General features: G+C 60.4%; 1 protein-coding gene across 3 annotated transcripts in view; it reads left to right on the plus strand.

Annotated features, from left to right (window-relative positions):
• The window catches only part of AGAP3 (ArfGAP with GTPase domain, ankyrin repeat and PH domain 3), a 231,304-nt gene that overhangs the window by 205,683 nt on the left and 11,194 nt on the right, over positions 1-14,427 (plus strand). For all 3 annotated transcript variants that reach the window (XM_073334978.2, XM_073334976.2, XM_073334977.2), the window contains one exon: positions 2,322-2,483. In XM_073334978.2, the coding sequence (XP_073191079.1) occupies positions 2,322-2,483 (162 nt within the window). The remainder of the gene's footprint in view (positions 1-2,321; positions 2,484-14,427) is intronic.

A 14,427-nucleotide genomic window follows, 5' to 3' on the forward strand; every position in this document is an offset into this window, starting at 1 on the left:
CATCCACAGAGCCAGTTATCTCGTCACTGAAGGCAATTAGATTAGTCAGGCATGACTTGCCCTTGGTGAATCCATGCTGACTGTTCCTGATCACTTTCCTCTCCTCTAAGTGCTTCAGAATTGATTCCTTGAGGACCTGCTCCATGATTTTTCCAGGGAGTGACGTGAGGCTGACTGGCCTGTAGTTCCCCGGATCCTCCTTCTTCCCTTTTTTAAAGATGGGCACTACATTAGCCTTTTTTCCGTCGTCCGGGACTTCCCCCGATCGCCATGAGTTTTCAAAGATCATAGCCAATGGCTCTGCAATCACATCTGCCAACTCCTTTAGCACTCTAGGGTGCAGCGCATCCGGCCCCATGGACTTGTGCTCGTCCAGCTTTTCTAAATAGTCCCAAACCCCTTCTTTCTCCACAGAGGGCTGGTCACCTCCTCCCCATGCTGTGCTGCCCAGTGCAGCAGTCTGGGAGCTGACCTTGTTTGTGAAGACAGAGGCAAAAAAAGCATTGAGTACATTAGCTTTTTCCACATCCTCTGTCACTAGGTTGCCTCCCTCATTCAGTAAGGGGCCCACACATTCCTTGACTTCCTTCTTGTTGCTAACATACCTGAAGAAACCCTTCTTGTTACTCTTAACATCTCTTGCTAGCTGCAACTCCAGTGTGTGTGATTTGGCCTTCCTGATTACACCCCTGCATGCTCGAGCAATATTGCTATACTCCTCCCTGGTCATCCCACCAAGTTTCCACTTCTTGTAAGCTTCTTTTTTGCGTTTAAGATCAGCAAGGATTTCACTGTTAACCCAAGCTGGTCGCCTGCCATATTTACTATTCTTTCTACACATCCCGATGGTTTGTCCCAATAACCTCAAGAAGGTTTCTTTAAAGTACAGCCAGCTCTCCTGGACTCCTTTCCCCCTCATGTTATTCTCCCCGGGGATCCTGCCCATCAGTTCCCTGAGGGAGTCAAAGTCTGCTTTTCCGAAGTCCAGGGTCCGTATTCAGGCCAAAGCGGGGGTCAGAGACTGCAGAGAGGGAGGCTATCGGGGGGCCTTGGGCCGGGGCTCTGAGCAGAGGCCCAGCACTTGGCCTCGGGGGAGGCAGAAGCATATTTCAAAGAGGGTTAACAGTGGAGCGAGGCGCCCGCACCTCGCTGCCTTCCCCAGAGTCTGCATTTTTATGCTGATTGGAAGCCTGTGCTGTGTGCGCTGCTGAAATTGAATGTCAGGCTTTTGATTTTGTTGCTGGTCTCTAATGAAATTTGACATTTAATGGTGAGTGCAGCGGCAGCGTGTGTGTGTGTGAGCGGAGCTTGATTAGCGCGCTCTAATTGACAGTAATTAGGCAGCTCCCTGATTGTTTCTAATTCTGCTATTAATTGTAAGGAACAGTATGATTGAGGATAAATTTGGTGCTTTGCTACCGGGGATACGGCTTCTGCAGCTCCGTATCGGCAGCCTCTGAAGCCTATCCTGCTCGGGCTCCTGAGAGGGGCAGCCCAGTCATCGCCTCTGGAGGAGGAGTCCTGTGCTGGGCCTGGGGATGGCTGCCAGCCGCAGCAGAGCACCTGAGTAGGGCCTAGGTGGGGACTCCCAGCAGGTGTGCGCTCCCCAGCCACCACACCTCCCTCCGGGGACAGGGCCCGACTCGTGGAGCAGGGTGGGGCATCCCACGGCCTGCCTGGGCAGTGGGGGGCAGCTGGGAGCTGGGACATCTCTGATGGGTGGGGCAGACGGGGGTGTTCAGGGCGTCTCAGTGGAAGGGAGTCAGGCGGGGATGTTCTGGGCATCTCTCAGGGGCAGGATAGGGTATCTGGGGCTGTCTCTGGTGGATGGGAGCAGACGGGGATATTTGAGGTGTCTCTGTGGGACAGGATGGGGTGTCTGGGGCATCTCTGTGGGACAAGAGCGGGCGGGGATGTTTGGGATATCTCTGTGGGACAGGGTGAGGCGTCTGGGGCTGTCTCTGTGGGGCAGAGTGGGGCAACTGGGGCATCTCTGTGGGACAGGAGCAGGCATAGATGTTCAAGGCATCTCTGTGTGGCAGTGTGGGGTGACCAAGGCTGTCTCAGGGACATTAGTGGGCAGGGATGTTCGGGGCATCTCTGTGGGACAGGAGCAGGCAGGGATGTTCGGGGCATCTCTGTGGGACAGGAGCAGGCGGGGATGTTCAGGGCGTCTCTGTGGGGCAGGGTGGGGTGTCTTGGGCTGTCTCTGTGGGACAGGGTGGAGAGTCTTGGGCTGCCTCTGTGGGAGGGAGTCAGGCGGTTCTGAGCATGGTGGTGCTGAGGTCTCTAAATGTCACCGTTTCTCTCTCTCTCCAAAGCTAACGGCACCTCAGATGCTCTCAGTTCCAGCCCAAATATGTCCAACGCTGCGAGCCCGAAGCTGGAGCCGCCTCCATCCCCTCATGCAAACAGGAAGAAACACCGCAGGAAAAAGAGCACAGGGACAGCCCGCCCTGATGGCCCCAGCACAGCAGCAGAAGGTAGGAAGTGTCTGTCATTCTGCTGGGGCAGCCGCAAGCAGCCAGTTGTACTTGGGGGAGCCCCGGTCCCCTACGGTACATTGGTGGCACAAATCCTGAGCTCTCCACCCTTTGATGGAAATGAACTTCCAGCCCAGCTTGTCTGCCCTCACTTTCTCCCCTGCAGCGGGGAGCAGGGACCATGCTCCCGTGCCAGCTGCTGCTCTGGGTATGTATTTGTTTGTTTCTGACACCAGCAGTGGACCTGGGAGGGCCCATAGGAGAGGCTGCCAGACACCTGCCAGTGTAAGATCCTATTTTCATTTGCTTATAAATGTGCTCAGCTGTAGCGATTGGAACTTCTCGTCCTGAGTGCGAGCTCCCTCCTTCCCCTGCCGTTGCTGGGGCCCCCGTCTCTCCCGTGCTCGGCGGTGGCATGCAGGAGGTAGTCTCTTGGGGGGTGCTGTTCTTTGACCTGTTGTTGCTGGCGTGGTGGGCGGGTGCTGGGTCGTGCTTGGTGGCCTGCAATGTACAGGAGAGGGTCTGGTAGAGCCTTCTGGCCTTAACTCTGGGACTCTGTCTGGCTGCCTTGGGCCAAGCTTCTGAGAAAGGTTCAGGAACATGAGAGTTAAAAAGCTCTGACATCCATTGTGCTGAGAAGCTCCAGCATCTCCAGGCTTTGGAGTCGGCCTTGACATTTGCCAGGGGAAATTCTGGCCCGAGGGCTTGCCCTGGGGCCAGAAAGGAGCCTTTTGCTGTCCTAGTGAAAATCTGCCCCGACTGCTAAGTTCTCTGTCATCTCCATGTGTAGCAACCAGGCCTGAGCAGGCTGAGGAATGTAGGGATGGCCGGACTAGATCAGACCTGAGGTCCAGCTAGCCCAGTGCCCGGTGGCAGTGGCAGGATCAGGTATAAGCGTCCCACGGTAGTAGATGGGGATAAGTTTTCCCCCATGCGAGCTCTCAGCCTGATCTCTCATAGTTACAGGAATCTCTGAGCTTTGAAGCATGAGCTGTAATATCCCTTTCAAAATCGTTAGCGTTCGTTATGACAACTCTGGAAATTCTGGATATCCATATAAACATCCAGTACCTCTTTGAATCTGGCTAGGTTCTTGTCCTCAACAGCTGCCTGGGACAGGGAGTTCCACAGTCTGAGAGCATTGTGTGGAAAAGTATTTCCACAGTTTTGAACTTCTCACGTAATTGCATGGAGTGTCCCCTTGTTCCTGTGCTAGGAGACAGGGCGAAGAGAAGTTCCCGATCTCTCTTGTCTAGACCAGTTTTTATTTTATAGACCTTTATCATGTTCCTCTTTCTCATCTCCTCTGTACCGTAACAATCCCAGGTATTTCAATCTCTCTTCATAGTTGATTGAGGGCCTGGAAAAACTCGATCTCCTTTCCCTTCTCTGAGCCCCCGGTAGTTCTGCAAACCCTTTCTGAGATGGGGTGAGTGCTGGTGTGGCACATGGGATGCAGATGCTGCTGCACCATTGATTTACGTCAATCTAACCATCTAATCTAACCCTAACCCCTCTTCTTATGCGTCCGAACTTCTTGGTAACTTGTCTGATCACAGCAGAGGCCTCCACTCCACTGAGCTGTCTACAGTGAGGCCAGGTCCCATTCCTGGGTTGAGAGTTAATTCAGAACTCGTCAGGTGTACAAGTAGTTACAATGTTCCCCTCCAATGTGCATTTCTCCGCATTTCTCGGCATTAAAGTTCATTTGCCAGTGAAGTGTCAGGTGCCAAACTTCATTTGTCACTGCCCCTCCCGGCTACCAGAGGCCCTGTGGTGCCAGACGCTGGCACTGAGTGTAGCGAGACTCCTGTCCTGTGTGCTCAGTCCTCATCCTGCTGGTGCCCAGGCTGCAGGCACCTGGAGGAGGGGGAGCAGCTGCCTGCTGCTGCAGTGCAGGGGCTGGGACACCGAGGGCAGGGTCAGGCTGTGGGAGCAGGAGCATAGGGGGATGGGCTGGCCAGGGAGGGACATGCTGGGGGAGACAGGACAGAAAGGTCTGTAACCAACTAGCCACACTCCTATCACCAGCCAGGAGTTGAACCCAGGATTTCTGAGTCTCCCAGCAATCCTCTGTTGTCAACAATAGCTGCAAAACTCGCTGGCATGCGTCTAATCCTCCTCCAGCGTCATTCCCATGGAGGATAACAGCTTTCTACTGCTGCCAGTTACCCAGTTTAGTGCAGTGGCAGAGGTCTGTGCTGTGGATCTAAAGGTCTCAACCCTATCGTGACCCGTGAGGGGTCAGTATTGTTTCACGTGGTGGAATTTTTGTTTTCTCTGTGTGCTTTTTTTAAAACTTACTTACTAATGTAATTTCCTATGTTAAAAAGAGGATAAGGATGTGAAGCAAAGCACTGAAAAGTTGGGTTAATTCTATTAGTCTCTCTGGATCTTGGCTGGGGAAGACAGGGCCATTAATTAGGGCTCAGGGAGGGCCCTGAGCTGCAGTGCTCTCTGTGTAGGACAAAGCCTTTTCCCACCCCAGGCTGTTTGTGCGGTTGGGGCTGCTCCTAAGGAGAAGCACTGTTTGCTCCCAGGGCTGCAATGCAGTCCAGCCGTAGCCAGCCAGGAGGCCTGTAGCTGAGGGTTGTAGGCCCTGTTCTGCTCAGTCTGAGGCAGCTTCTGTAGCATGGCTGGGAAATGTCTCAGTCACACGGAAGCCTCCTGAGCCAAGTCGTGTATTCCTTCTGGGAGAGCCCAGCTCAGCCCTCCTCTGGGCTGGGACTGGCAGAAGCCTCCTCCCATGCTCAGAGGTCCTCGGGAGAATGGAAGTTACTCCCCTGCACGCCTCCAGGCCCCCTTCCGCACTACTGAGTGCTGGACTCGGCACTGTGTGCGGCGGCCCCAGCCAGTGAGCTCACAGCCGGACAGTCACACGCAGGATGGACCACGCTGGGAATCCGGGCAGTGGGGGTAATTTGGCATTTGATGTCTCCGAGGCATTGCATAGGCACTGTCTAGTCCCGTGGCCAGCACCTGGTGCTGCAGCAATAGGTGGAAGAACCCCCAGTTGCCCCCCACGTTAGGTCCCTCCTCCTCTCTCGTAGTCAGAGGTCAATGTAAGCCCTGATGCAGGTGCTGTCATAGCCTCCCAGAATCGCTGCTGTTAGCCAACGCTGGCTCTCCACCTCAGTGGCCAGGCCCTGTGACCACGGGGAAGTTTTTCCACTGGGGAAGACGAATGCTTCAGCTCAACACGGGGGAAGTGAGAGAGCCCCTGGGTGCGGGGGCTGGGCCTTCAGGGACAGAGGTGCCTTGCTCAGCAAGGAGCCAGTGTCCTGTCCTGGAGCCATGCTGCCAGAGGGACTGAGGCTGGCTCTCGCCCGCGCTGAAGAGCAGGGAGGGCTTGCCAGGAGTTGAGAGGGGAGCGTCCCCCCAAAGCTGTGTTTTGCCAGCTCTGTGGGGTTGCAGATTCCAGCTCTGTGTTCTCCAAGGCAGCCTGGATCAGCAGCAGCAGCCCAGACCGCATTAGTGCCCGCCCGCACGGGTGCTGCTTGTTGTCAGACAGGCCCAGGCATGAGGCTTCCGACAGGTCTGCCCGGCTGCCGCCATGGTTTGCAGGGCAAAGCAGGGCGCTCAGTGTGCCCACGGCTGTGCCTGCAGCAAGTCACTTACGTCAGGGGAAATAATGTTCCTACGTAGATGGCTGGAGTCCACTTCCCAGAACTGAGACAACCCTCCCCATCCTGGGCAGTGGCAGACGTCCATGACTGCTATCCTAATGTCAGGGCTGCTACCCCATCCTGCCCCTCTCCCTGCCCGGCAGCGTGTGCACATGCTCTGCATCCCGCTCTCCCTGGCGCGGCCCCTGCCCAGCGTGCTGGCCCCATGTGCTGATGCCAGTTTCTCAGGTTAGCATCCTGGGAAAGTTGGGGAGGTCTGGAATAAATTGCCATCAGTTTATCTCATTTAGGAGGTAATCAGAGCTGGGGACGTGCGGAGCAATTGAATCTTAGTTGTTCTGAAGTATCATAAATCAAACGAGCTGTTGCTTTTTTACATGGTCGCATGTTAAAGAGAGCGGCGTGTCAAGCTGCTAGGGAGCATCAACAAACTATGGCAAGGGTGCCACCGGGCTGCTAGGGTACGGCACCAAACGAGCGAGTGCAGCAGGAGCATCGGGAAGCCGGGGCGCTCCAGGCTTGCCGCACACCTGCCATGCTGGCCAGGGAGAGAGCATCCCCAGACTGGGGAGAGCAGTGTCGGGCTGCGAGGGGTCAACACTGAACTCCGCGGGATGAAGCAAGCCAGGAACTGCCAGCTCAGAGCCCTGCCCAGCAGCCCCAGCCTGTCGCCCTAGGCTCCTCCAGGCCTTTGGCTTGGCTCTCAGCAGCCAGGAGGAGCCCTGACGAGCATGCGAGGGATGTGCTGGCAGCAGGCGCCTTTGCGACACTCCCTAGCCCAGCATCCCCATGGCTGCCAGAGCTCCAGGGATAATGAACTTCTCATGTGCTTAAAGAGTGATGCAGGGTGCATGGCGAGAAGCTGACAGCCCCTTAATGTGCTTCTCAGCGGCGGCAAAACGACGCGCTTTTGTCTTTGTTTTGTAGTTTGAAAACCCGGGGGAAATTGATGGCCAGTAAAGAGCTGTGGTGGGCTCCGGGCGTGATTAATGCGGACTGTCAGGGGCTGTCGGGAGCGCCCATCTCGCTGACTGGAAACACTTCTCTGAGCTGCATTTACCAGCTTGCCGGGGATTACGGCTGCTAGCGCTCAGCTCCTGCCTGCCCCACACAGACACCGTCACCCGCACGCTCCCCTTCCCCGGAGCCTCTTCGTTCGGCCCTAACGCGGCCCTCCCGTGCGCTCCTCCTCCCATGGCAGGCGGCCGGCCCCAGCCCCCTCAACCTCGTACGCACGCCTCGCCCCGCTCCCCCCCGTGTGCGCCTTGGGACAGCCCCCGTGCTCGGTACGTGACCCACCCCTGTGCCTCTTGCTACAACCCCCCTTCTCTGTATGTACCCCCCGCCCACTGCTGTGCGCCCCTTGGTACAACCCCCCTCGCTCTGTGTGTGTCCCACCCCCCACCGCTGTGTGGGCCCCTTGGTACAACCCCCCCCTCTCTCTCTGTGTGTCCCACCCCCCACCGCTGTGTGCCCCTTGGTATGACCCCCCCTCGCTCTGTGTGTGTCCCACCCCCCACCACTGTGTGGGCCCCTTGGTACAACCCCCCCTCGCTCTGTGTGTGTCCCACCCCCCACCGCTGTGTGGGCCCCTTGGTACAACCCCCCCCTCTCTCTCTGTGTGTCCCACCCCGCACCGCTGTGTGGGCCCCTTGGTACGACCCCCCCTCGCTCTGTGTGTGTCCCACCCCCCACCACTGTGTGGGCCCCTTGGTACAACCCCCCCTCGCTCTGTGTGTGTCCCACCCCCCACCATTGTGTGGGCCCCTTGGTACAACCCCCCCCCTCTCTCTGTGTGTCCCACCCCCCACCACTGTGTGGGCCCCTTGGTACAACCCCCCCCCTCTCTCTGTGTGTCCCACCCCCCACCGCTGTGTGGGCCCCTTGGTACAACCCCCCCCTCTCTCTCTGTGTGTCCCACCCCGCACCGCTGTGTGGGCCCCTTGGTACAACCTCCCCTCTCTCTGTGTGTGTCCCACCCCCCACCACTGTGTGGGCCCCTTGGTACAACCCCCCCCCTCTCTGTGTGTGTCCCACCCCCCACCACTGTGTGGGCCCCTTGGTACAACCCCCCCCTCTCTCTCTGTGTGTCCCACCCCCCACCGCTGTGTGGGCCCCTTGGTACAACCCCCCACTCTCTCTCTGTGTGTCCCACCCCGCACCGCTGTGTGGGCCCCTTGGTACAACCCCCCCTCGCTCTGTGTGTGTCCCACCCCCCACCGCTGTGTGGGCCCCTTGGTACAACCCCCCCTCTCTCTGTGTGTGTCCCACCCCCCACCGCTGTGTGGGCCCCTTGGTACAACCTCCCCCCTCACTGTGTGGGCCCCTTGGTACAACCTCCCCCCTCTCTGTGTGTGTCCCACCCCCCACCGCTGTGTGGGCCCCTTGGTACAACCCCCCCTCGCTCTGTGTGTGTCCCACCCCCCACCGCTGTGTGGGCCCCTTGGTACAACCCCCCCCTCTCTCTGTGTGTGTCCCACCCCCCACCGCTGTGTGGGCCCCTTGGTACAACCTCCCCCCTCTCTGTGTGTGTCCCACCCCCCACCGCTGTGTGGGCCCCTTGGTACAACCCCCCCTCGCTCTGTGTGTGTCCCACCCCCCACCGCTGTGTGGGCCCCTTGGTACAACCCCCCCCCCTCTCTCTGTGTGTCCCACCCCCCACCGCTGTGTGGGCCCCTTGGTACAACCCCCCCCTCTCTCTCTGTGTGTCCCACCCCGCACCGCTGTGTGGGCCCCTTGGTACAACCTCCCCCCTCTCTGTGTGTGTCCCACCCCCCACCGCTGTGTGGGCCCCTTGGTACAACCTCCCCTCTCTCTGTGTGTGTCCCACCCCCCACCACTGTGTGGGCCCCTTGGTACAACCTCCCCTCTCTCTGTGTGTGTCCCACCCCCCACCGCTGTGTGGGCCCCTTGGTACAACCCCCCCCCTCGCTCTGTGTGTGTCCCACCCCCCACCGCTGTGTGGGCCCCTTGGTACAACCCCCCCTCGCTCTGTGTGTGTCCCACCCCCCACCGCTGTGTGGGCCCCTTGGTACAACCCCCCCTCGCTCTGTGTGTGTCCCACCCCCCACCACTGTGTGGGCCCCTTGGTACAACCCCCCCTCGCTCTGTGTGTGTCCCACCCCCCACCATTGTGTGGGCCCCTTGGTACAACCTCCCCTCTCTCTGTGTGTGTCCCACCCCCCACCGCTGTGTGGGCCCCTTGGTATGACCCCCCCTCGCTCTGTGTGTGTCCCACCCCCCACCACTGTGTGGGCCCCTTGGTACAACCCCCCCCCCCTCGCTCTGTGTGTGTCCCACCCCCCCCCACTGTGTGGGCCCCTTGGTACAACCCCCCCTCGCTCTGTGTGTGTCCCACCCCCCACCATTGTGTGGGCCCCTTGGTACAACCCCCCCTCTCTCTCTCTGTGTCCCACCCCCCACCACTGTGTGGGCCCCTTGGTACAACCCCCCCTCGCTCTGTGTGTGTCCCACCCCCCACCATTGTGTGGGCCCCTTGGTACAACCTCCCCTCTCTCTGTGTGTGTCCCACCCCCCACCGCTGTGTGGGCCCCTTGGTACAACCCCCCCCCCCTCGCTCTGTGTGTGTCCCACCCCCCACCGCTGTGTGGGCCCCTTGGTACAACCCCCCCCCCCTCGCTCTGTGTGTGTCCCACCCCCCCCCACTGTGTGGGCCCCTTGGTACAACCCCCCCTCGCTCTGTGTGTGTCCCACCCCCCACCATTGTGTGGGCCCCTTGGTACAACCCCCCCTCTCTCTCTCTGTGTCCCACCCCCCACCACTGTGTGGGCCCCTTGGTACAACCCCCCCTCGCTCTGTGTGTGTCCCACCCCCCACCGCTGTGTGGGCCCCTTGGTACAACCCCCCCTCGCTCTGTGTGTGTCCCACCCCCCACCGCTGTGTGGGCCCCTTGGTACAACCCCCCCCCCTCGCTCTGTGTGTGTCCCACCCCCCACCACTGTGTGCCCCTTGGTACAACCCCCCCCCTCGCTCTGTGTGTGTCCCACCCCCCACCGCTGTGTGGGCCCCTTGGTATGACTCCCCCTCGCTCTGTGTGTCCGTCCCCCCCCCGTGTGTGTCCCACCCCTCACCCCTATGCTCCACTTGGTACAACCCCCACTGCCCTGTACGTACCCCACCACTGTGTGGCCCTTGGTACAACCCCCTCATGCTCCGTATGTACCCCACCCCCACCCCATGCACCCCTTGGTACAACCCCTGTGCTCTACATGTACCCCACCCCCCACTGCTGTGTGGCCCTTGGTACGACCCCTCTTCCCCCCAGAACAACTCCCCACACCCCTGCATGCACCTCTGCACTGTATGTCCCCATATATGCCCCCCACTGTCTGCTTCCCCTTATGACCCCCTCATCCCTGTGCATGTCCCCCACCCCCTCACTGGGTGCCCCTCCGTCTGACCCCACCATCCCTGTGCACACCCCACAGCCCCCCGCTGTGTGCCCCTCGGCACGACCCCCCTGCACGCCCACCCTCCTCGGGCACCTCCCTAGAGGCAGGGGCTGACTGGCCCGTGGGGGTCTGGCTGGGGGGCTATGCTAGCCGGCAGGTGAGGGCGCTGTTGGCCCTGCGGGAAGCACAGGGGAGTCTCCGTGGCCAGGCCTGCTGCTGTGGTTCTCCAGAGGCTTGTCTCGGCGGAGGGGCCTGCTCCCCTTGTACCAATACAGGTTAGAATATTGGGTTTAATGAGCTGCAAAATGAGGCGGCAGCGAGCTGACATTTACGAATGGCGCCTGCATCCTTCTCTTCCCCGACGCCTGCTAATTTGTTGATATCCCAAACACCTCATCACGATACAGGGACACGCTGGCAGCTTGCAAACAGGCACCCCGCGGCCGCCTGCCAGCCCCAGCCACCAGGCCTGCCGTCTGGCCCTGCCGCTGGGCCTGGGGCAAGAAGCGGGCTGCAGCTCGGCCTCAGCTGGGCAAGAGTGAAACCGTCTGAGCAGGGGCTGCTCCTCCTGCGGCGAGCCATGACCCCGGCAGCACGAGCCCTGGCATCGCACTTCCTCTCCTTCCCGCTGCACCATTAGGACTTTGCCCCTTCCCCCATGGCAAGGAAGCTTGCATGACAGGGTGAATTCAGGGAAAGTCCTGAAGGAGGAGGGGAGGAGTGAGGCACTGGGGGTGTCGGCCGGGGGCGGGCGAGGGCAGGGGCATCTCAGGAGTCGATTCTGCTCCAAGAGGCAGCACTTAATTCTGGGTGTGAATCTCCAGTTCCTTGTTCTGCCGGAGGCTCTGCTCCCTTGCTAGGTGTGTTGCTTTGGGTGATGCCACCCGCGCCCCCGAGGGGCCCTGTGCCCAGCGAGCTGTGGGGGATGCTGTCACGGAGTCCCCGGGCAATGCTCTGGAACTATTCCACACGAAGCCAGGCAGGACTCTGGAGGAGCCTCCTCTCTCTGAGCAGCCTGTCTCCAGGGCAAGAAGCTCACACAGCTTCCACCTTCCTGGGTCTGACCTCGGAGCATTCAGCCTCCTCTGCCCCTCCGTGCACTTCCCCCAGCGAGTCCGCCCAGGCGGGGTCCTGGGGAAGCCAGAGGGTCCTGCCCCCCAACTCCACAGTCAGACGGGACTCTCAGCCAGCCAGTAAAACAGAGGTTTATTAGACGACAGGAACATGGTCTAACACAGAGCTTGTAGGTACAGAGAACAGGACCCCTCAGTCAGGCCCGTCTTGGGGGCAGGAAGGCCAGAGCCCAGCTCTGGGCCTCCCTCCATTTCCCCAGCCAGCTCCAAACTGAAACTCTCCAGCCCCTCCTCTCACCTTTGTGTCTTTCCGGGGCCAGGAGGCCACCTGATCTCTTTGTTCTCCAACCCCTTCAGTTGGCACTTTGCAGGGGAGGGGCCCAGGCCATCAGTTGCCAGGAGACAGGGTGTTGGCCATTCTCTGTGCAGACACCATCACACTGGCCCTCTAGGGCTCTGCCCCAATCACACACCCTTACCCCACCACCTAGATACTTAAGAAATGCATAGGGGAAACTGAGGCACTCACACAGTATTCAGAGAGAACATTAAGAACAGTCCCACTTCGTCACAGATGCCACCCCACACCCCCAGGGGCCCTATGCCCAGCATGCTGTGGGTGATGCCACCCCACACCCCCAGGGGCCCTATGCCCAGCATGCTGTGGGTGATGCCACCCCACACCCCCAGGGGCCCTATGCCCAGCATGCTGTGGGTGATGCCACCCCACCCCCCCAGGGGCCCTATGCCCAGCATGCTGTGGGAAGGGCCAGCATGCTCTGTGGGTTACCACCCTGCATGCCAAGGGGTGGTTGTGTCCTGCGTGCTGGGAGTGCAGCCCCCACAGTCCAGAAGAGAGGGTGCTCAGCACTCCCTTGTGCCTGTGTGCACGGGCCCCTACGCAGTCCCCGCTGCTCCAGGGGAGGGGCACTGTGTTCTCACGCCCACAGCTGCTGCAGCATAGCTTGCCCTGGCAAGTGCCAGGGAGCCCCCTGCTTTACTCTCTGTCTGGGCATGCCCAGGTGGAGGGAGAGCTCTCCGGGGTTGTGCTCTCGCACCTCGGAGGGCAAGGTCCTGGGCTCTGGGATCAGTGTAGTCAGGCAGGCCCAAGCAGCCTGGAGGCGTGGCAGCTCCCCATTGGGAACCAGCCCAATCCCGCTTCTTCTGTCATCCCCAGCCAGAGCTGGCCCTTCCTTTCTGTGCCCCGTTGGAGGGCCAGGAGTCCCAAGAGCTTCGTCAAGCACCAGCAGCTCCTGATGCTACCGGGTGAGCCAGATCCGTCCTCCCGCTGCCTCCTCTCCCAAGCCCCAGGGTGCTCTGGGAGCTGGGCTCTCCCAGCAAGGGCAGGGCACTCTGTGCTGCCTGACTGCCCCCCTCCCTGGCGGAAGGGGGCTGACTTCCCGGTCCTCCTGCAGGCTCCCTTCGGGGGCGGCTGGGTCCCTCTACCCCCATGCTGACTACTTGGTGTTGTGGGGCACTTCCCTTCCCCAGGGCTGGCTCCAGGGGGGCTGCGGGGCTTACCCCAGGGAGCTGTGCTTGACTCAATGGCATGCGTGTTAATTGCGGGTGCCGTGCGCGCCCATCCCATGCCCTGGCTAATTTCACTCTCAGCTGGAGGACTTGTTGCTGGGCAGCACTGGAGATGGGGTCAGGGGGTTAACACACATTAACAACGGCAGGTCTCGCCACGCTCTGCTCGGCAGCTCTGCACAGCGCTCAGTCTTCAAAACCTCATCAAAACCTCATCAAGAGGCAGAGAATTGCCTTGTTCATTTCCACTGCCCACTAATTCTAATGGAGCTGGCATAATACACTCCCACTAGTCCTGCTCTCAGGCTGTCCCTGGGATAGCCTGTGCCCCAGCCAGCTGGGGAGTCCCCCCGCCCCACCCCCATCCACCTAGGAGAGCCCCTTCCCCTAGGGCTCGCTGCCCCACTCCTGATCCAGATGAGATATGGCGGGTCAGGATGGAGAGGCACCAGAAGAGCTGGGGTGGGAGCCCAGGGCTGGGAGAACAGGGGGCTGTGGGTCAGGATTGCAGGGCACTGGCAGCGCAGAGCCCAGGGCGGGGAGAACAGGGGGGCAGTGGGTCAGGTATTGAGTCACTAGCAGTGCAGAGCCCAGGTGGGAAGAACAGGGGGTCTGTGGGTCAGGATTGGGGGCACTGGCAGCATGCAGCCCAGGGCGGGGATAGCAGCAGGGCTGTGGGTCAGTCTTGGAGGCAATGGCAGCATGCAGCCCAGGGTGGGGTTAGCAGGGAGGCTGTGGGTCAGGCTTCAGGGCACTGGCAGTGTGGAGCCCAGGGTGGGGAGAACAGACTGCAGAACGCTGTCAGTAGGATGGTGAAGCGGTGGCAGAGCCGGGGAGACATAGGCACCTCACCCGTACTCTGGCTCTTGCCAGTGCTCTTCCTCCCCCAGTGTTCTCCTCCCAGAATCAGCCCTTGGCTCAAAGGAGGGACCTGCTGTTTAGCTCCTGACGAAGTAGCCGAAGGGCCATGGGGTGTGGGCCAGGCTCCTACATCCTGGCAGCTCCCATGTCAGGACCCTGGGCTAGGGGGCAAGGTCGCCTGGGCCCAGGGGTGTGGCCATGCCAGTGTGCCCTAGGTTGCCAGGCCTTGGTCCGTGTCCCTCAGTCACCGCCCACAGGAGGCCCAGCTGCCGAAGGATTCTCCCAGCACTCCCTGCCCCAGCAGCGGAGGGTGCTGTCTGGGCTCAGGGGACCTTCTCCACCTCCGCCTGGCTGGGGAGGCAGGGTCTTGCCGCGCCGGGCCGGCTCCTGCCCTGTTCTTTCCTCTGCTTCTTGATTGTGGGAGCTGTGTGCCCCACGCTGA

This window comes from Lepidochelys kempii, chromosome 2, assembly GCF_965140285.1.
Source record: "Lepidochelys kempii isolate rLepKem1 chromosome 2, rLepKem1.hap1, whole genome shotgun sequence".
Taxonomy (NCBI): domain Eukaryota; kingdom Metazoa; phylum Chordata; order Testudines; family Cheloniidae; genus Lepidochelys; species Lepidochelys kempii.